Genomic DNA, 21,834 nt, shown 5'->3' with positions numbered 1-21,834 from the left:
AAAGCCCGGTTACCAACGGGCAAAACCTGCTTCTCTCTTTATAGCTACCTGAAACAATCACAGAGGCTCTGAAAGGGCTTTGAACAGCCCCAGCTCCAAAGGGGAGGGGTCTTCGAGGGGAGGGGGAGGTGCTTGAAGAATATGAAATTGCAGGATAGGTGGCGAGGGCAGGAGACTATCCCTGATGCAGGAGCTGGCCACGGTGCTGAATTGATACCGCCGGCTGATCCTCTCTAACCCATCCTCAGTTCCCAGCACAACTACCCTGAGAGCCATATTGTGCTGGGAACTCAGCTGTTATCAGCTGCACCTGTCTGCAAGGGGGCTGAAAAGGAAAAGAGAGAGAGTGAGTGTGTGTAAAAAAATCAAGAAGGGAAGGATTTATTTCCCGCCTTTTGCTTTCTCCTTTGGGACACAATTGCCTGAGTATGGCACCTAGGACCCAGGAGATCCAGTGATTTTAGACCCAGTAGCCACAGATAATGCTGATCTTTCCTTGGGTTGGACATTCACCTCACACAGATACCTTGTCTTCTAAGCAAAGTGCCCAGTACTGCTTGCTGGGGGAGAAGGTAACAGGCGTGACTAATTTGTTTCACAGCCTGGATTTTCTACTCATAAAAAAAAAAAAAAAAAAAAAAAAAAAAAAAAAAAAAAAAAAAACCAAACACATGTGGATCCGGCTGCAACAATCTGAAATTTCTAACCAGGAAGAGAGGTGAGAGGGTGGGGAAGCCTGAGGAAACCTTTGCTTTGTCATTGAAGCAACGATGGAAGTGCTGAAATTTGGAGAAGTCGCCTCGTTGTCTTAAGTCAGAGGAGGGAGCAGAGTCCAGGAAGCACACAAGCAGCAGTTCACCCAGTTTTTATTTTAGTTATCAGATCCTTTAAAAAAAATTCAAACCAAGAGAAGAATCAGGAGAATCAGTCACTTACACTTTCAAAAGTAACTAATAACGCTGGGTCCCAGCGTAATGATCCTTCAACGGGCAGGATTTTCAGACCGTGCTAGGCACCTGCCCTCTGAAATCAGGCCCCTCTATGGCACCTCAGACACAGCGGCACCCCAAATCAGTAGTCACTTTGGAAAACTGACACCACTGAATTCGACTGGACAGGATCAGCAGAGGACGGGAACTGTCCTGTTAACATACTAGCCTGGTGTGACTGAATTAACGAAACGAAGAACAGCCACCTGAAAAATCCCTCCCGTAAAACACAAGGGAAGTCAAAGCACAACCGCTCTAAACGACCCCCCACCCCATTCTTACATCACCCCACCCAGAAACTAAACACCACCTTGATCTCAGCTACTCCAATGTCATTTCGGCACACAGGGACTCCACCAAGACAGAGTTATTCCAGATTCGACCGAGCACGGGCGGAGAAAAAACATTCTCCGTCTTTATGCATGTCCCCAGCTAGTTCCCTTTGTGCGTTTGACAGCACTTGGGATAGAGTCAGTGCATCTTCCCGATGTCTGTGTAAGATTCCCTCTCAGCAACAGGGGAGAGAGACTTAAAAACAGACACGTGGTCGTAAGAACCTCACACACCAGCAAGGGAGATGCAGGGGCAGGATCTGAAACGAACGGTGACTTTTTTTTTTTTAATTGACTAGATTGCATGTTGGTGTCTCGAGATCTAGGGGCCAGATGATCAGCTGGGATAAATCAATGTAGCCCCACTGAAGCCAATGCAACTAGGTCTAGCTACACCAGCGGAGGATCTGGGCATGCTGTTCTAGAGGCAGAAATTCGAAGAATTAATCCATGGCCCCATTCAGCCCTTCCTAACCCCTTGCTCAACTGGCAGCTGAAGGGCCAAGGGGAGCCCAGAGCAGAGGAGAAACCACAGATGCCTTTACAAGCCCTTCTCACACTGCAGCTTCCTACATCAACACCTCAGTAGCTCACTGCGCTCCACACCAGGCCTGCCTGACACGTACACTGGCCAGCTGGGAGCAAGAATGGAACGTGGGACTCTGCGCCGGCAAGCTCGTCAAGACCGAGTCGTTACCAGACAGCTGGTGGGGAGTGAACGTTTCTCTCTAGCAACAAACAGCTGAGTAAATCCCAGAGCACACATCACGTCAGTCCAGCGAAGGCGATACAAGGAAAGCAAAGGAAATGACATCTTTTCAATACAGTTCTCATAGGGCAGTTCCAGTTCTGAACAACACACCCCAAGCAGCTTTCTGTTCTTAGTGCACGGCAGTCATGTTTCAACAGGTGTTAGATTACAAATGGCTAGGGATTTCCCCGGGGGATCAGGCGGAGAGATGAGATCCACACGCTGCCTTCACCGCTGTTATATATGCAGTGAAACCTTTACAGCTGATCTGCGGTGTAGGGAAAGACTCTAGTGCCCGGGGAGAAAACTACTGCTGAAGAGAGTCTTCCGAAAAGGGGAAAGGTGGGGAAAAGGTGCTTCTCTCTCAGTGAAGTCTGAGTCGGGAACGTCCTCACATGAACATGTCGTCGTATCCCGGAGGGGGAAGGTGATCTGGATCTGGCCTGCAACAGGATTAGAATGTAGAGGGCAGAGTTACAGAGTGAAAACTCCCCCTCGCCCCCAAGAGTCCAGAGAGTTGGGTGCAGTTTGCGAACAACAGGAAAACTCCAGCACCGTTATAGCCAGTAAAGCAACATACACACACATCCAGATACCCACCCGGCAGAACGGCCGCTCCCTGGTCCAAATGGGTCGAATCTGGCACCTGGTGGAACGGCCCCAGGAGGAAGCCTGTTTGGGAGACCTGACGATGGGTCGATAAGAGGCCTTCGAAATCCGGAGCGGAGTGGATCAGCGATCATACCGCCCCTCCGGCCCCTGGGAGGAAGAAGAAAGCAGGATGAGAGCAGGATCACAATTAGCTCTAATTGGAGATAAGAGTAACCAGCTCCCGTCTACTCCGAGCTTGGCTCACTGCTCCATGAGCAGCCTGGAAATTGGATTCCCATTGTTAAAGCGAAGCGTGTGACTACGGATGGGATGGGAATGCGTGCGTACAGCACAGCAGAATACGTGCTGGGAAGAGTAATTCAGTGAGAACAAGAGCACGCACTTAGGTGTGAACACGAGGCTGGGGGGGCTAGACGGGTATGGAAGTATACAAGGACGAGACTTCCCGCCTTGTTCTCATTTGCAATAAGGCCCCTGTGGTTTGCTCCAGCCATGTAAAGGGGCCTCAGGGTGAAAAGGAATCAGCCCCCTCTGTCCAATGCCTGGTATCACTATCCTTTGGACTCGTCAATACTGGGAAGTTCCGCAGTGTTAGAACACATGTGCACCAACATGATGTAAAACATGGCTTAGCACTCCGTGCAGACAAGGGCTGTCGTAGTGAACATTCTGTCAGGGGGCTGTGATGAATTCACACTAGGGTGCACACTGCCCAGGGTGCTAAGTAGTGTCAGTTAGCACATGTTCTACCGTGACGTGCACTGGGAAATGACAAGCCCCTTCGCTGTCCTTAATGCAGCCTGTTTGTTCCCCCACGAAGAACTGCATCTTTTGCCGTTCCACTAGCCACCTGCACAGGGGGCTGAGCAACGAACAGGGGGAGACTTAGCAGAGGGGCAGGTTCTATATTCCTCCAGCTTCTCAAAGGATTCAGGAGACCCAGGCCAGCAGTGAGTCAGACCCCCGCTACTGCAGACCTGGGCAGTTTTAGGACTTGTCAGACACCCCTGCCTTGGTTTCCTTTGCTGCTTGATTGTTATTCTTGAGGTTCATTTAGCTCTATGCTTTTGGTGGTCTCCGATTAAATGCAAGATTTTCTCCCCCCCACCCCAACGCAATGTTGCAAGAGTTCCCAGACCCTTTCTTTGGGAGCAGTGGCCTGGAACCCTTTCCAAAGCCGTGCCTGGAAGCCATTTGCTAGACCAGTTCTGCCAGCCTCAGCGCCTTGCAGCTGGGTCATGCTGTGCACTGGCCTCGTACTGTATGATCTCAGCTGGAGCCTCTGGACGCTACCACAATAAAACTAATTAACATCAGTCCCAGTAAGCGCCTTTCTGACCGCTAGCTGCTCGTGGAAAGTCCCACGGATCCTACGCAGAGGTCCTGGGGCTCAAAATCTGCCTCCAGCAGGTGCCCACTTTGGATCAAGCCGCTATATTCATTTAAGAAAGAAATCTCTTTAGGAGAGATGGGAAGCGGGGTGGCAAGGACCCGTCCTGATTGCCCCTTCCCTGTGGTACGCAGGGCTGCTTTCCAGCCACCTTCTTAGCTCTCCGCTGCAAGCTCCTCTTTCCAGCCTCCAAGGAACATTTCCAGAAGTTCCCTTTCTAGCCAACCCCTGCAGGACAAAGCCCCCCAAGGAGAAATAAGTCTGATCCCGATCAGCCAGATCCAAATGGCAGGACTTCCAGGACTCCATAGTGACTGGGTCGTGTTCCCATGGACTGGTTTTACTTCGGTTACATTGTTATTTTACTGGAATGGAAAATGATGGGTCAGGTTCTCCTGCTTCCTCCCCAGATGGAGCTGGAGCCCCAGAGCAGAAGCAAGGCCCCCTGCAGCATCCCTCCCTATGGCTCCCATCTCCTCGGGCAGCTGTCTCTCCTCTCTGCTCTTGGGTACGTCAGAACAGCCCTGCAGATCCGGGGGCGGCTGGAGAATCCGCGGGCTAGACAAAGCAACATTTTAAATGGGAGGCTTAAATTCACTTAATGATGTCTTTAGCTTTGATTTACTGGAGGAATTACTGCACGTTAAATGAATACCAGCCAATTATGAAACCGACGCAGATTCCAACCAATCAACTATGTGAGAGACAGGATCTTAGTACAATATTAAAACCATATTTCGGTTTAGAACCAGCTCTTGGTCCCTGGGCAGTTCACACACAAGAACTGTTTTATTGACGTCCTTGTTGGAGACACTTCACTGAACGCACCAGTGAGGCCAATCCGAGTTATTTCAGTCACTCCCCACACGCTCCTCTCTTGGGGGTACTCACCCAAAGGGGTCCAGGTCCTCTCCGCCCACAGCAAAGGGGTCCCGGGGATCAGGCCTGAAACACAAGACACAATTACCCCAGTGAGAGGTGTCGATTTCCTCGGCAGGTGGGTACGGGGTATGGAAGAGAGTGCACAGGGGACAGGCAAGATTGAGAGCCCAGGCAGATGCGTGTGCCCGTGTGACCAGCAGAGCGGGCCACTGGAGAAGGCGGCTGTGCTCAGGGGCGATTCTCTGCTGTAGCTTGGTCTCTGTATTTGAGTCCACATTACAGATGACAGGAACAATCGAGTGACCTTGCTGTGCAGACTGGTGTTACCAGAGTGTCACCAGGGCAGTGTGCCGCTAATGGTGTTTTGTGAGGTGGCCTGCGGCTTTAATTGGTGTGGACGTGGGACTGAGGGAGACTACAGGTGGCAGCACACATCGCCCCACCGGAGCCAAGCAGCCTGGTACGCAGGACTCCGCAGTTACCACCCCCCCGTGCTAGGGGCTGCCATCTGCTCCGCTTTATGGAAAGGCAGCTGCAGGCCTGGAGCTCCCGGCAAATTGCTAACACAGCCCTGGGCAGAGCCTGAGAGGGGCCAGGTGAGCCCAGCAGTACAGGGACAGGCTCCCAAACCACAGCACAGCCACTGCCACTGAAACCCGGCTCCCACGAGCACGAGAGGAGGGCAGGGTGTGGGGGCCTGGTAGGGAACGTGACGGTGCCCAGTGGGAGCTCAGACCCAGCTTTCAACACTCACGCCGCGCCTTTTGTTTCTGGGGTTCACAACGAGGGGTTTACAACTGCATGCTGCACCCCTCGCCTGCTCCAAGGCAAGCCAGCCATTGGCAGCCATGTCTTGGACCCCCCCAGCTCCCCAGCAGCCCCAGAACTCCAGCACCTGGGGCATGAACAGCAGCGGTGTGACAGGAACCAGGGGTAAGATGCTATGGACTGTCCCTCGGATCTCTCGAGGGACCACTCTGCAGGCGCCGCCACAGGGACAGTGGGGAGTGATGCCGGCGCTCTGGACGGCCACAGCAGGCTCTGATTTCCTACCTGGCACTTGATTAAAGGGGAGTGTGGGGGAGGGGAGAGAATAAAGAGCCCTGCCCCTCTGCTATCCCAGAGAAAGAGATTATCAGGGCACAGGAGCTCACAGACTGATCCCTCGCATTGGGGGTGACGGCGGGAAGCTGGCAGTGTGGCTGCAGCGTCACGGTTTTCCATCTGGGATGTTGTGCTCACAAGCTGGTCCGAAGGAAGATCATCGAGAAGGGAAGCAAAGTCAAAAGGCTTTTCCTCTCCCTCCCATAAGCCTTCTGCACCTGCACCTGCACAGCCGCGCTCAGCCCCTGGCAGCGTGGGAGGCACTGCTGGGCAAACGGCCCCTGGACGAACTGCTCTCTCTGCCACAGCCAGGCAGGGTCCCCGTTCTAACCCACCCCTCCTGAACACAGCTCTAGGCTCGTCCAGCGGGGGCTCCCCCACCAGATCCCAGCCCCGTCCAGGGATCAAAGGGAGCTCTGCCATCTGCCCTCTCACCTTCAGTCACAAAGCACTAGGCTGTGCAACCCTCGAGCCCACTGGCCAGCACTGCCACGAGCCGCCCCGCTGGACTCAGCAGCCCGAACTGACCGCCCATCCCTAGCATAGACGTGGCCAGCTCTCCCATCACTGAGCCATCAGCCAGCTAATGGGGCCTTCCTCTCCCCATGGCAGCCCCTTGTCCCACCAGCCCTGCACACCCAGTCCCCCCTAGGCAGGGCAGACCTCAGAGACCGGCCTGCTTCCCTCCATGTCCTGTGCCCTCCTGACGTTGGCTGCAGGACCCTCCCCCCAGCTTGGACATTCCTGACAGATCGTGTGGCATGGGGCAGATTTCAGCCCGTGTCTGGGCCAGACCATTAATCCCATCCTGTTCCAACATGGGGTTTGCACACTCTACCTCAAGCTGCTACCCCTGATGCTCAGGGATGGGAGGGGAAGGGGCCCCCTGAACCCCTAGGCAAGGAGGTAAGGCCATGGCACAGGGGCCGAGCAACACAGGTGCCTTATCCATGCTGGGGGGGTGGGGTGGGATGTTACCTCACTCTTCTCCCAGGTGGCCAACTCTGGCAGCATCTCACCCAAAACACAGGATGGGGTCCCAAGCTCCAGACAAGACCTCCCACTGGTGGGCCAGCTTAGAGGGAAGCCAGCCAGAGCCCCATGCCAACAGCCTCCAAGGGTCGGGATCAGCCCGCGGGTGAACCGGAAGCATGGGATTTATAAGCAGGGCTGATTGGGGTGTCAGGACACGGGCTGTTTTAAAGAATCCCCCTCCTGCATCGCTTGGATCCCTCCGAGGACTAAACATGTGACACAGAGCTAGACCGTGCACCGGTGCCCATGAGGACACGTCTGTGACAGCGGCTGGTGTGGGCGGGTGCGGGAAGGAACCATGAAGGGCCAGATGCTCCGTCACTGCTTTCCTGCCCCCCACCATCTGAAAGAAGCCCAGACTGCGCGGCCCCCATCCCCTCGCCAGCATCTCACTCACCAGGATGGCTGCCGGCCACCGAAAGGCTGCCGGGGAGGAATCCTTAAGGGGTCATAATCCTGAGTGGAGGCAGGCGGGACCGTCTTCTCAGGCTTGGGCTCCTTTTTGGGATCGCCCTTCTCTTTGGGAGCCCCCAACGGAGAGATGATGCCTGTGACAACCCTGGTCTGCAGCTCCTCGACGTTCTTGTACACCCTGCAGGGGCGAGAGGGAGAATCAAGGCTGACAACGGACAGCACCCAGGGCCCTGCTAGGAAGGGTTTGGTGGGAAAGGCCCTAATACAATGGTGCGATGGGCCCCCAACATGACACACACACAGAACTGTCCTTTCCAACTCCCCAGCAGTGCCCATGGCACGTTCATCCCGCGTCCCTGGCCAGATTGCCTGCAGATGTCAGCGCGGGAGAGGGAACCTGGTGGATTTGGGCTTGTTTCTTGTTTGGAATTGCTGGCTGGTGTCCAAGCCATCTAAGATTTCCTTATCTGCAAATGGAGGGGCTGGCGGCAGCACAAACAGGGCTTTCAGGGGCTCTGGTAAAACGGAAGCTAAAAATGCTGGAACGGAACAATTTCAAGACCCACGGCACGGGCGTTTGCTGATGTCTCGGGTGAGACGTAGCATTCAGGCGTTAAGCAGAGAGCACCTGGGCAAGTCTGATCTTCACCCAGCTTTGCAGCAGAGTTGATGGAGGCAGGAGGGAATCTCCGAACTTGGAGGTGGGGGGAAAAATCCCTATCAGATAATACAGCCCCCCCTGCTGATGCAGCATTGCTCCCTACAACACACGTCGGGTGCTCTGTCCAGCCTTGTGTCCGATGTCCCAAGCCATGGCACATCCACTCCCTCAGGAGACTATTCCACAGTCTAAGTGCTCTCAAGGTCAGAATCGCCCCACGGTTACACACAGAGGGCTGCATGCAAACATCTATGGAAATACAATCCCACTTTCCCCACAGCAAGTCAGTAGCATATATATGGAGATATACCTATCTCATAGAACTGGAAGGGACCTTGAAAGGTCATCGAGTCCAGCCCCCTGCCTTCACTAGCAGGACCAAGTCCTGATTTTGCCCCAGATCCGTAAGTGGCCCCCTAAAGGATTGAACTCACAACTCTGGGTTTAGCAGGCCAATGCTCAAATCACTGAGCTATCCCTTCCCCCTACAGCATAGGCCTGTACTGTGGTAGATTCAGGCTGCAAGTTCCTTTGGGGCAGGGTCTGGGCTTTCATGCAGGGAACACATGACGGTCAGCACTCTGGAAATAAAGTTACAGAGCCAGCGGCTCAGCCGGGATTAGAACTCCCGAAGCAGCGAGCTCCCAGAGGCCACGTGGCCTAACTCCCTCTTTTCTGCCAGCCTGAGCTTGGGGTGCCATCTGGGAACGGAGGAGGAGGAGAACATGTGGGGGGTATTGAAGCTTTATCTGCAAAGAGTCCCTTAAGTTCCTCCTAACGCACCCTCTCCTCCCCTGCCCCGATCGTCGCCTGCCTCCCCTCCCCGTGGGCTCAGACACTTGTGTGGAGAATCTCCATGAAACGCAGTTACCTGTGGAAATCATCCAAGTGCTCCGGGTCGATGTAATCTGCCACTGTCAAGGTCAAATCCGCCACCTGCTTTGAGCTGCAATCCTGGGGAAGGACAAACAAAACGCTGCCTCAGCAGCTAAACTCACGTGTGGGGTGGGGGGTGGGGGGGGGGGGAAGAGCAGACAACAGCAGAACGGGGGGGCGGGGGGGAAGAATCCAAGGCAGGAGCAATCACTGGAGTTTGCTCCCCTACTGGCACTTGTCAATGCAGAATCCACATGTCTGGATTCCCAGCGGTCTAAACCCAAGTGCAACCAACTTGCAGCGGATTGAGAAGGCTCTTTCCCAGCTCTCCCTGCTCGGACTGCAGAGGGTTAGACAGGGACTGAGCCCGCGTTCGATCAGGAGAGGTGTCATTACACCGGGGACGGGGGTGACAGAGCAGGAACAAGGATCCGGAATTCCACAAGACGCACCAAGGCTGCAACTCTTCCGCCGGCGTGGGCCGAGCAGTAACGACGTCACAGCTTCAACCGAATGGATGTCTGACCTTAGCTTGCTGCTTCACCCTGGACACACTTCCAGGGCCAGTTCCTCGGCTGGGGGGAAAAGGCACTGCTCCATGGCAGGCCGTAAGCGAGACTGATTTACACCAGCGGCGAGCTCTACATGACTTCACAAGCACACAGCATTCTGCACGCTTTTGAGGACGTTACGTGCCAAGCTCCGCCCTGACATGTATCCTGAGCGCCTTCCTGACGTCAGTGACACCGAATCGCATGCAGCCAGCACAGGACCTGGGCCACACTGGCCCCCTCTCCACGCTTAGCCAGCTGGGTTTCTCATCGAGCGTCTCCCACTCAATAGGTGCCAAGGGCATTGGGGGACATAGGAGACCAGGAAAATGGATTCTCAAGTGAATCACAGCTCTTATTCTTTGCCTCTCCTCCCTTACAGGGGGTGGCACTGACTCCCCACCTCCTGGGGAACTGAGACTCCCTGCAGGGACCGTTCCTTACATAGCACCCAGCCAGCTGCGAGCCTCACCATGACGTTGAGAATCATGCTGGTGTCCACCATGATCGCCTTCAGCAGGAGCTCGTGGCGGTCGTCCGTGGACCTGTATCGCAGCGTGTACAGGTCCTTGTCGGCGTTCCACCCGGCCGGCAGCAGCTCCGACTTCCTTTCATTGGGACCCGGCTGCACAAAGGCATCAGAGAGAACAAGCTGGAGTCCCAGCTGATACCAACGGGGCACCAGGAACAGATCCCGGCTGGACACAGGAATCTGGGAGGAGGTTTAAACCTCCCAAAGGGATTGCATCGTTGTCTGCACGGGTACGATTGCGGGATCGGGGCCCCTGGTTCCACTGTACAGGACGCAGCCTACCATGCAGGGCAACCTGAATTACTACCACAAAAAATGCTGCAAACAAACCTCTCCCCAAAAAACAACGAGGAGTCCAGTGGCACCTTAAAGACAAACAGATTTATTTGGGCATAAGCTTTCGTGGGTAAAAAACCTACTTCTTCAGATGCATGGAGTGAAAGTTACAGATGCAGGCATTATATACTGACACATGGAGAGCAGGGAGTTACTTCGCAAGTGGAGAACCAGTGATGACAGGGCCAATTCAGTCAGGGTGGATGTAGTCCACTCCCAATAATTGATGAGGAGGTGTCAATTCCAGGAGAGGAAAAGCTGCTTCTGTAATGAGCCAGCCACTCCCAGTCCCTATTCAAGCCCAGATTAATGGTGTTAAATTTGCAAACGAATTTTAGTTCTGCTGTTTCTCTTTGAAGTCTGTTTCTGAAGTTTTTTTTGTTCAAGAATAGTGACTTTTAAATCTGTTCTAGAATGTCCAGGGAGATGGAAGCGTTCACCTACTGGCTTTTGTATGTTACCATTCCTGATGTCCGATTTGTGTCCTTTTATTCTTTTACGTAGGGACTGTCCGGTTTGACCAATGTACATGGCAGAGGGGCATCAGGCCCTGACAACACTGGTTCTCCACTTGTGAGGTACTCCCTTCTCTTCGTGTGTCAGTATATAATGCCTGCATCTGTAACTTTCACTCCATGCATCTGAGGAAGTGAGGTTTTTACCCACGAAAGCTTATGCCCGAATAAATCTATTCGTCTTCAAGGTGCCACCGGACTCCTTGTTGTTTTTGTGGATACTGATTAACAAGGCTACCCCCTGATACTTGACACCTCTCCCAGGTCATGAGCAAACTAGAGGGACCCCCAGATCAGGGTATTTTCTGGCATTAGCACTTGATGACTATAAATGTGACTTCCTTCTAAAGGAGCCCCCAGGCCAAGACCTTCTCTGCCAGCTAACAGCCAAGATCCTTCCCTTCTCGAGGGCAGACATAAAGTGAATGTAACCCATCACAGCTCTCTTAGGACCCAATCCTATCCACACTTGCTACCGGATTTAATGCTTACTGCTGTGAGTAATCCCCAGCTATGTCTACACTGCACAAACCAGCTGTGTTCTCACATCGAGATGGATAACTCACTATAATACTGGAGTGGAGTCAATGTACTGTAGTTTTCACCTCAACGCAGCTAACGGAGGTAAGCCCCAGACAGGGGGAAGGTATAGACTGGACAGGGTACACAGAGGTGAGAACTACCCGTACTTTGTCTGCACTAGGATCTCACATCAAGGCAGCGGTCTCGATGGAAAAACACACCTGCTTTTTTTCAGGGAAGACCCAGCTCCCTAGGGTTGGCTGAGTCTGCAGGATTGGGCCCTGCAAGCTGATCCCCATGGGCTGACCCCTGTCTGCAATGCGTTCCAGCCCAGTGCAGGGGGTCCACCTGTGCCCATCAGCCTGGAGCATCAGAGAGCCTCCTCTGCTCCTAAACGTAAGGAAAATAACTTTCCCATCACTAAGGTTGATGTGGGCACAATCGGTTGTTAGGGTTTGTCTATGTCTATCTGAGAGCAAAGGAATCCTTTAACGGTGAAATATTATAAACAAACTGCACAAATTCTTTAAAAAAAATAATGTTTTTAACACCCCAAGTAGAGAGGGAAGAAGTAGCAAACCTGCGACTGCAACACCCTCATGTTCCCTGTCAGTGGATCTGGTCTCACATTTAGGTTTTGTAAAACTAAACGTTCACGCCAGAACAACGAGTCTGAGTTTCTAACCAGGGCTAATTTGGTGGGAGCAGGTTATTTCTTTCTCAACACGCGTCACCCTGCGGCCTGGTGCTGGCAGGGACCATCCCCAGAGCAAAAACCACGGAAACAAAAGTGAAACTAACCCGGGCATTAGCACGGCCCGCGCAATCCCCAGTGGACGGGGGAAGGACACGGAGACCAGGCACACAAACAATGCGCAATGCCCAGGCCCTCGCCCTGCCCGGGGCTCTGCCGAGCTTGGCAGCACCAGGGCCGTGGGGCTGCTGGGCACCGGGGGGGGCAGGCAGCGTCTGTCTCCCCCATTGCCACCCCCAGGGGTGATCCCTGACACCGGGCAGCGGATTTGCCCCTTCCCCTTTCACCTGGCAGCGCAGTTCCCAACGGCGCCCGTGGGCGCTGGGTACACAACGCCCCCCCCCCCCTTCGGGCTTGTGCTCGGGGGTTTGCACGGGGGGGGGGTCCGGGCCAGGCCTGGGGAGCCCCGGAAATACCCCCCCCCCCTTGCAGCGCGTGCACCCCGGGCCGGAGCCGGGGCTTGCGGGGGCCCCTCCCGTCCCCCCAGGCGGGGGCCCCTTACCTGGTCCCCGGTGCCCAGCGCGCGGTACTGGTGCGTGACCAGCTGCCAGTGGACGAAGCAGAGCAGCGAGTCCTGCGGGCGGGAGAGGCCGGGCGCCTGCGAGGCGTAGAGCAGCTCCAGGCCGGCCATGCTGCCTCCAGCCCCGTCGCCCTGCGTCGCCGGAGCCCGGCCAGCCCCGGCCGGGGAAGGGGAAGCGCCAGCGCCGGGCGGGCCCCGCTGGAAACGCGCGGCGCGGCACGTGGGTTCCGCTGCAAGAGAGCCGGGGATGGGCTGGAGCGGGGTGCGGTGCGGTGCGGTGCGGGGCTGCCCCTCCCCGGGCCCGGGCCCGAGACAGACACAGCCTGGGGCTACCCGCAGCCCCAGGGCCACAGGCGCTGCATTGCCGCAGTTTGCTAGAGCAGCGACTGGCAACTTCCCCGGAGTCCTGTCCCCCTCCCCTCCCTAGAGTCCCTTCCCCCTCCTGTCCCCTTCCCCGGAGTCCTGTCCTGTACCCCTCCCCTCCCTAGGGTCCCGTCCCCCTCCCCTCCCTAGAGTCCCTTCCCCCTCCTGTCCCCTTCCCCAGATTCCTGTCCCCTTCCCCGGAGTCCCATCCCCCTCCTATCCCCAGAGTCCCGTCCCCCTCCTGTCCCCTTCCCCGGAGTCCTGTCCTGTACCCCTCCCCTCCCTAGGGTCCCGTCCCCCTCCCCTCCCTAGAGTCCCTTCCCCCTCCTGTCCCCTTCCCCGGAGTCCTGTCCTGTCCCCAAAGTCCTGTCCTGTACCCCTCCCCTCCCTGGAGTCCCGTCCCCCTCCTGTCCCCATTCCCAGATTCCTGTCCCCTTCCCCGGAGTCCCGTCCCCCTCCTATCCCCAGAGTCCCGTCCCCCTCCTGTCCCCTTCCCCAGATTCCTGTCCCCTTCCCCGGAGTCCTGTCCTGTACCCTTCCCCTCCCTAGGGTCCCGTCCCCCTCCCCTCCCTAGAGTCCCATCCCCCTCCTGTCTCCTTCCCCGGAGTCCTGTCCTGTCCCCAAAGTCCTGTCCTGTACCCCTCCCCTCCCTGGAGTCCCGTCCCCCTCCTGTCCCCATTCCCAGATTCCTGTCCCCTTCCCCGGAGTCCCGTCCCCCTCCTATCCCCAGAGTCCCGTCCCCCTCCTGTCCCCTTCCCCAGATTCCTGTCCCCTTCCCCGGAGTCCTGTCCTGTACCCTTCCCCTCCCTAGGGTCCCGTCCCCCTCCCCTCCCTAGAGTCCCTTCCCCCTCCTGTCCCCTTCCCCGGAGTCCTGTCCTGTCCCCAAAGTCCTGTCCTGTACCCCTCCCCTCCCTGGAGTCCCGTCCCCCTCCTGTCCCCATTCCCAGATTCCTGTCCCCTTCCCCGGAGTCCCGTCCCCCTCCTATCCCCGGAGTCCCGTCCCCCTCCTGTCCCCTTCCCCAGATTCCTGTCCCCTTCCCCGGAGTCCTGTCCTGTACCCCTCCCCTCCCTAGGGTCCCGTCCCCCTCCCCTCCCTAGAGTCCCGTCCCCCTCCTGTCCCCTTCCCCAGATTCCTGTCCCCTTCCCCGGAGTCCTGTCCTGTACCCCTCCCCTCCCTAGGGTCCCGTCCCCCTCCTGTCTCCTTCCCCAGATTCCTGTCCCCTTCCCCGGAGTCCCGTCCCCCTCCTATCCCCGGAGTCCCGTCCCCCTCCTGTCCCCTTCCCCAGATTCCTGTCCCCTTCCCCGGAGTCCTGTCCTGTCCCCCTCCCCTCCCTAGGGTCCTGTCCCCCTCCCCTCCCTAGAGTCCCGTCCCCCTCCTGTCTCCTTCCCCAGATTCCTGTCCCCTTCCCTGGAGTCCTGTCCCCCTCCCCTCCCTGGAGTCCCGTCCCCCTCCTGTCCCCTTCCCCAGATTCCTGTCCCCTTCCCCGGAGTCCCGTCCGCCTTCCTGGAGTCCTGTCTCCCTTCCCTCCCCTCCCCAGAGTCCTGTCCTGTCCCACTCCTCAGAGTCCCGTCCCCCTTCCCGGAGTCCTGTACCCCTCCTGTTCCCCTCCCAGGGTCCCGTCCCCCATGATTCTCCATGCATCTGAAGAAGTGAGGTTTTTTACCCACGAAAGCTTATGCTCAAATAAATCTGTTAGTCTTTAAAGTGCCACCAGACTCCTTGTTGTTTTTGTTGATGATTCCCTGTTCTGTTCATTCCCTCTGGGGCACCTGGCATTGGCCAGACAGGATACTGGGCTAGATGGACCCTTGGTCTGATCCAGTAGGGCCGTTCTTATGCTCTTATGTTCCCCCTGAGATATATTTTCAGGCTGTTTTTAGTCTGGGGACTGAGGTTTAATGACAAGGTAAAAAACAAAAAAAGTCTCCAACATCATTTTGGTTTAATAACATTTGGGATGTTTGGCACTGGGGAAAACTCAATTATAGAGGAAAAAGTTGGAAAGTATCTTGCAATCTGGTTGCACTTTATTCATGGGGAAAAAACCAGAAACTTCAGTTGTCTGTCAGTCAAGCTCATGGAGTTAGTTTGACTTGTTACGGGTTTGTAACTAATTCCTGACAAATAGCTATCAGTTCAATAGGTCCTGTTGTGCTCATTTGGGCCCTGGTCCCGCAAACACTTCACGGAGCAGGTGTCCAGTGATGCTCATGCATAAGCGTTTGCAGGATCTGGGCCTTAGCACTGACATTTCCAATTGTGCTCCGTATTGATGTGGAGAATAATACCCACTAACGATTCATAATAACCACAAACAAAACACTTACGTCTTTACGCAGAGTGAATTATTCAGAGAATTTTCTGCCAGGTGACAGAACTACAAAAAACCACCTTTCGTTCATGGCACTCTGATGCTAACAGGAATGAGTGATCCTGTCCATCGGGAAGTATGTTAGAGAGACAAGGTGGGTGAGGTAATATCTGTTATTGGACCAACTTCTATTGCTGGGTATCTGGGAGCAGGGGAGGGTTCTTTTCAGGAAGAAGTGGCTATCTTACAATAGCTAATTAACAGATAACACTAATCAGATTCATTTCTTAGGCCCTGTTGTTGCAAACACTTCCAGGGGTGTTTAGAAATAAGCACCGGCATACGTGTGAACAAGACCAGGGCCTTACTACTCAAGGGTACCCAGATTGGACAGATAGTTTCACAAGCAGTTGTGACCACGCTGGAGCCCAGCAAGCAGGCGCGGTGGGTGGATTTGACTGTAGGTATGTAATTAATTACCAAGAGGTAACCATTAAGTAAGCATATACATTCAATCCCAGTGCCCCTTTGATCTGAGATTGGAGTGAAGGGCAGAGCCCTGGAATTGATGCTGGCCTCACTTCAGTGCCAGTCCAGATGAATGCCTTTGAAACAGTGAACTTGCTTGGGTGGAAAATTGTCACGAGTGAGAGCAGAACCAGGCCCTCTTTGTATTAAGAATAACAGGTCCCCAGATGAATTCAGCGGGGACTCAGTCTGCCGTGTGTGTTACCAACCTTTCCAGCTGCACTCCACCACTTCTGAAATGATGCAGTTCAGCCCTGCACAGGTTAGATAGAGGGGAAGCGATGTGAGGCTTTGGGTTCTGCCGCTTTATTGCCCTGAGGTTGCCGAGTGATGATGTTTCTAGTGTTCTGAGTTCCAGGTTCTGAGCTGTCCCGGGGTATGGAGACTGGGGCAGAGAGCATTCTCCTCTGCTCAGTCGAAATGCCCCTGACCTTACTGTTAATTGAATTGTCTCCTTAGACTGACCTCACACTTAGTAAGGCAACTCCCATCTTTTCATGTGTTTATACCTGCTCCTGTGTTTTCCACTCCATGCATCTGATGAAGTGGGCTGTAGCCCACGAAAGCTGATGCCCAAATAAATGTGTTCGTCTCTAAGGTGCCACAAGGACTAACTAAGGTGATACAGACTAACACAGCTACCACTCTGAAACCTCACCTGACAAGCAGGCTGCTGTTGTCTCCAGAATCCATCAGACCAGAGGAACAGGAAGCCAGTGATCAGGGCCACACCACTCCAGTCTGAGGGTATGTCTACACGGCAATCAAAGGTGTGATTGCAGCAGGGAAGACGCGGCAGAATGGGTTTCAGGGCAGGCTGCCCAGGTACGACCAGGGACCCAGGGCACGTACTTGCATAGCTAGCCTGCGCTGAAGCCCCAGGCCTCTGTATCTTCACTTCTGCTTTCAGCCATGCGAGCTAGATGAAAGCGAGTGCAGGTTGGCCTACTGGAGCGGCAATAACGCAGTGTAGATGACCCCGGGATTTTCCTGGGAGCAGAAATATTATCCCACGGGAAGGAAACTCTGGAAAGGGCCTTTCCTGAAATAAATAAAATCCCACCTGTTGCCTCTGTGTCCCACAGTGGGGTCCTGGGGAGAGAGGGGCTGGGCAGCAGGAAGCATCTGTTACATGTGTGAAATCACCGGCCAGCGTGAGACTAGCTGAAACTTTGGTCCCAAGTGAGAGGATGGGTGCTGTACAATGCCACGGAGACAGCTTCTCTCTGCAAGTCTGCAGCAAGGGGCAGCCTAAATCAGTGCTCTCTTGTGACGAGCGATCTCCTCCCTTCCTGGATTTATCTTCCTACCTGCAAACCCCAGCGCCTGGCATGAAGTGGGGTTGGATTGTTTTGCACCCCTCAGAGAGTTATTGGCCCATTCCTGTGTCCTAGATTCATGTGAAACAGGGCAGAGCCCTCCTCCGGTTAGTAACTTCCAGGCCCCGCTCTCGACCTGCGATGGCTCCAGGAACTAAAAGCGCACACTAGAGGGCCCTCTGTCTCTTTCAATAGAACCCCAGGACTGCACTTTCTCAGGCAGAATGTCTGAGCCCAGAGGTGAGTCTCCATTTCAAGGCTGCACGAAGCTTGTACTCCCAAGGAGAGGCGTTCCTGACTCCTCCACATAGGGTGACCAGATGTCCGGATTTTATAGGGATAGTCCCGATTTTTGGGTCTTTTTCTTATATAGGTTCCTATTACCTCCCACTCCCTGTCCCGATTTTTCACACTTGCTGTCTGGTCACTCTACCTCCACAGGGGTAACCCCATACCTGCCTCAGACGCAGAAAGGCTGGGGGAGCCCCCTCTGCAGCCCCCCAACTCCCTCCCCCATTGTAGAGGGAGAAGGGGTAGCAGTTAGAGAGACAGAACTAGAGGTGGGCCCCGCAAAGATCAGGTTCCCCACCCAAACTGCCGCAGATGTGGGAGTGTTTGGGGGCAGGATTCTGGTTCAGGTCCATCCCTGTAGGATACAACTGCTTTGCCGTAACAGCCCTGCCGTAATAGCCCCCCACTTCTTCTCAGCCTGCTTTGCACACAAGCCTTGCAGCACCCCGTGAAGCAGGCACCACACCCATTTCGTAGCTGGGTAGAGTGAAGCACAGAGACATCAAGGGATTTGGTCCTGGTCGCACAGCAGGTCGGTCGGTGGCAGAACCCAGGAGTCCTGTGGGAGCAGAACAATCAGACTGTAATAGGGATGAAGAGCAGGGCTAAGTGCTGGTGCTTCAGGCTAAATCTCTTTTGTGAAAGGAAGTCAGGGCCCCAGTGCTGGGCCAGGAGAACTCTGAGACGGGTGAATGTCTGTACAGTAATTAGCGAATGTGTGTACAGTTGTTTTGAAGGGGAGAGAGGTACAACAGAGAGAGCTCCGAGAGGATCTCGGGGGGACTCCCTCTGCCAGCAAACTCCCAAATAAAACAAAAACCTACTGAAACAAGTCACTCTACTGCACCCGATTCCCCCCTGGGCAGAGAACACGGGACAGATGTGTAGTCACGTTGCTTAATGTGCTCTGGGAAGGCGCTCAGATACTACAGTGATGAGTGTGGTAAAAGAACCTAGACAGACTAGACTAGGCTGGGCGCTGGCTGATCCGGCACCAGCGCTAAGACAGAGGCAGAAGGAGCAGGCGTTTGCAAAGCAGAAGGGTATCTAGCTGGGGCTGGGGAAGGGTGTTCACTCATCTGCTTGGTGTCCCAGTGAGTCACTGCACACAAGGGCCTCTGTCAACAACTGGTGGGAACCAGGCACATGGAGGGAGCCCCGCTGAGCAGTTCTGCTGAAACCTCAGACATCACTCAGGGGCTCATTAAAGTCTGCGGGACTCCTCCCTGGAGCTGACTCCTCCCAGAGGCACTGAGCCAGGCTGGAGACAATGGAGAAGCAACAGGAACACATCTGTCCCATCTTAGCCTCTGAGAAGCACATTCTGCCCTGGCTTACCCCCGCCCCCCCCTTGTAGCTCTGCTGAAGTCACTGGGGTGGCTCAGGGGGAAAACCAGGGCAGAATCTGACTCTAAATCAACACCAATTTTACATGGGGGGAGGGATAGCTCAGTGGTTTGCGCATTGGCCTGCTAAACCTAGGGTTGTGAGCTCAATCCTTGAGGGGGCCACTTAGAGAGCGGGGGGGCAAAATCCATACTTGGTCCTGCTAGTGAAGGCAGGGGGCTGGACTCGATGACCTTTCAAGATCCCTTCCAGCTCTAGGAGATCCTAAAATTAAATGGGAGAGGCAGCTTGATGCAGTGGACAGAGCATAAGGGTAAGGTCCCAGAATTCCTAGCCCAGGCTTGGTGAGTGACTCTTTGTGTGGTTCAGGAGGAGTCACTTAGGCCCAGATTTTCCAAAGTGTCTGTTAACCTGGGGTTCCCAACACTAGACACCAAGGGCCTGAACCCACAACTTGGCTGAAGTCACATGGGAGCTGTACGTGCTCATTACCTCTGGAAACCAAGGTGTCTAAAACTGGGGCAATCCAAAATTAGCCACCCTTAACTTTTCTGTCCCAGTTTCCCGGTCTATAAAAGGGGGCTAATACTTATCTACCTCGTGAGGCTTAATTAGTGAATGTCTGTACAGTGCTTTGAGCATGCAAAACTCACTACATTATAGAAGTGTTGGTCTTATCTCAGCCCCCAGCTAATCACATCTTGCCATCTTCCTCCTAGGTTTCCTTCCTGCCTTCTGGTTGCCAGGGAAATAGCTGTCTTGGTAACCAGCTGTCATCTATCTTTTACCTTTGATTGTACCAGTCTGCTGGCATCGCTCCAAAATTCTCTCTTGTTAGATCTGTGAACAGCAGGTTGTTTGGTTTGATGGTGACAGCCCAAATTGATCATTCTCAGCCCCTTTTCCTGCTACTGAGTTCTCAACAGCAGTATTGTGCTGGCTTTCCTGCCACCTTGGGGTGGTTAATGGGACCGGAAAGAGAAAAAACGGTGTAAGATCCCAATTCATTAAGGTGCCGTATCAGAGAGGAGCAGACTGTGTCAGGTATACAAGTGGGAAAGGGGACATGATGTCTCCCCGCCTGTAACATGATAAAGGAAAAGTCACCTCCCATATCCCATGCTGCTCCCTTGAATTTTCTCATGGCCTGCTGATATACAATTGCAGTCCAGTTTCATTCAGTGTGAAACCCTGTGTGAGACCATTCGGCTGTCAAAGGTTGACACACTCCCACTTTGAAACGATAGGGATTGATTTTCAAAGAAACTAACAGCACTTTGTTCCATGAGCAAAGCAAACACTCAATTGTGAATCTAATTTGCATGCTCAGTTGGTGTGTTTGTGTCAGTAGATTCAGTAACTGCACATGTAAAAGGGTCAGTTCTGGTCATTTGGGATTGCAGTTACCCAATTTGGGTGCATAATTTTGGTAACTGGGCATGCAACACGGACACACACTTTGTGTAAGCAGTTGAAGGGCTCGCTTTTTGAAAGTCTGCCCTAGGCTGTTTTCTAGTTTCCCATCTATATTTCTGCAGTTTAGGCCTCTGCAAAGCAGAGCTTGCCAACATCAAACCAAAATATTTGCTAACCTAATTTTTAAAATAAAGACAATATTGCAAAACATGAAAATATGCTTCAGTGTTACGGTTGGATTTTTTAAGAGAGCATCTCCTTCTGCTTCTCGAAGGCACTTACGGCTGTACCACAATTAAGGACAGCTATTCATGTTGACAGGGTTATTTGCAGCTTTGTACTCTCGTTTTTCACTGAGACACTTTGTTCGTAACATGTTCAGCTTTATGTTTTGTGGCAATCTGAGTTGAAATATTTTCAGCAACTTTAGTTTTCTGCGCCAATTAATTTTAACTCAACTAAGTCAGAGGCATGTACGATGTCAGAGGAACCACAAACCACAGAAAAGTGAATGTAACATCATTAGGGGAATATCAAGGTGACCTTGCCAAAAATAATCTGGGAGGGAGAAATCAGAACATCCTTTGTGAGTCAGCAAATTTTCTTGCCTTCCTGAGGCCACAGGAAATAACACTCACACATTTAACTTCTTAGGCATTTGGAAAATGCTGCTGTTAGAAATACATACAGGGGCTCATCTGGAAGACTTTTACTATCACCTGAGATACGAGGTAGGTGAGGTAATATATTTTATTGGATCAACTTCTGTGGGTGAGAAAGACAAGCTTTCAAGCTTACACAGAGCTCTTCTTGAAGTCTGGGAAATTAAGGGCAGGACTACACATAAAACGCTGCATCAGTCAGGCAAGCTGTATAAACCCAGTTGTGAGTTTGAAGGATTAGAACCGAGTAGAGCCCTAGGTTGGAGTTGGGGGAGACCTCTGGTGAGCTTTTTAGCATGTGGTAGGTTCTTTTCGTGTTTTAATATGTTTTCTCGGTAACGCTTTCATCTTAAGAATAAAGGTGCTTGCTTAGAAAGAGTTGTGTGGTGACATAACTTCAGGCAGTTCACTGGTCTCCGCCCAAGAGAGGTGATGGCTGGGAGCCAGAAACCCAAAGTGGGTGTCCTTGGTGGACCACAGGCAGGGGGAATACAGGTGTAGTTGCCCTGAACTGAGACAAACATTATTTGCTTTCCCATAAGAATGGCATCAGGCCCCTCTACGTCGGCTCCTGTATCCCTTTGCCAGAGTATCTGGTTCTCACTCCTTGAAGCAACATAACTGCAACTGACCTATAAACTAGGGCTCGGAGCCACACCTGCGTTCGACCAGGAGGTACCGGGAATCAGCCTCCCACCGAAGGCACTGTTGGAGAAAGTCCTGGGAAAGAGCACCAGGACTTGTCTGGTAAATTAGTAACAGGGACAGGATTTGTTGCCATGACAGATGCCCAGCGAACATCCTGAAATGAGATTAACGC

At 53.7% G+C, this 21,834-nt stretch overlaps 1 protein-coding gene across 1 annotated transcript; it reads right to left on the bottom strand.

Annotated features, from left to right (window-relative positions):
• Positions 1 to 849: 849 nt before the first annotated feature.
• PSMF1 (proteasome inhibitor subunit 1) lies at positions 850 to 13,010 on the bottom strand. The gene is made up of 7 exons (XM_054045503.1): positions 12,759 to 13,010; positions 10,070 to 10,222; positions 9,042 to 9,124; positions 7,493 to 7,687; positions 4,966 to 5,019; positions 2,673 to 2,831; positions 850 to 2,515 (listed from the first exon to the last, which is right to left on the bottom strand). Exons 1-7 carry the CDS (start codon positions 12,885 to 12,887, stop codon positions 2,464 to 2,466), a joined length of 825 nt encoding a protein of 274 aa, XP_053901478.1. The 5' UTR covers positions 12,888 to 13,010; the 3' UTR covers positions 850 to 2,463.
• Between the last annotated feature and the right edge of the window lie 8,824 nt (positions 13,011 to 21,834).

The sequence above is a fragment of the Malaclemys terrapin genome, chromosome 12, assembly GCF_027887155.1.
Source record: "Malaclemys terrapin pileata isolate rMalTer1 chromosome 12, rMalTer1.hap1, whole genome shotgun sequence".
Taxonomy (NCBI): Eukaryota; Metazoa; Chordata; order Testudines; family Emydidae; genus Malaclemys; species Malaclemys terrapin.
The sequence above is the reverse complement of the archived record's forward strand: the minus strand, read 5'-3'. Positions and strand labels throughout refer to the sequence as shown.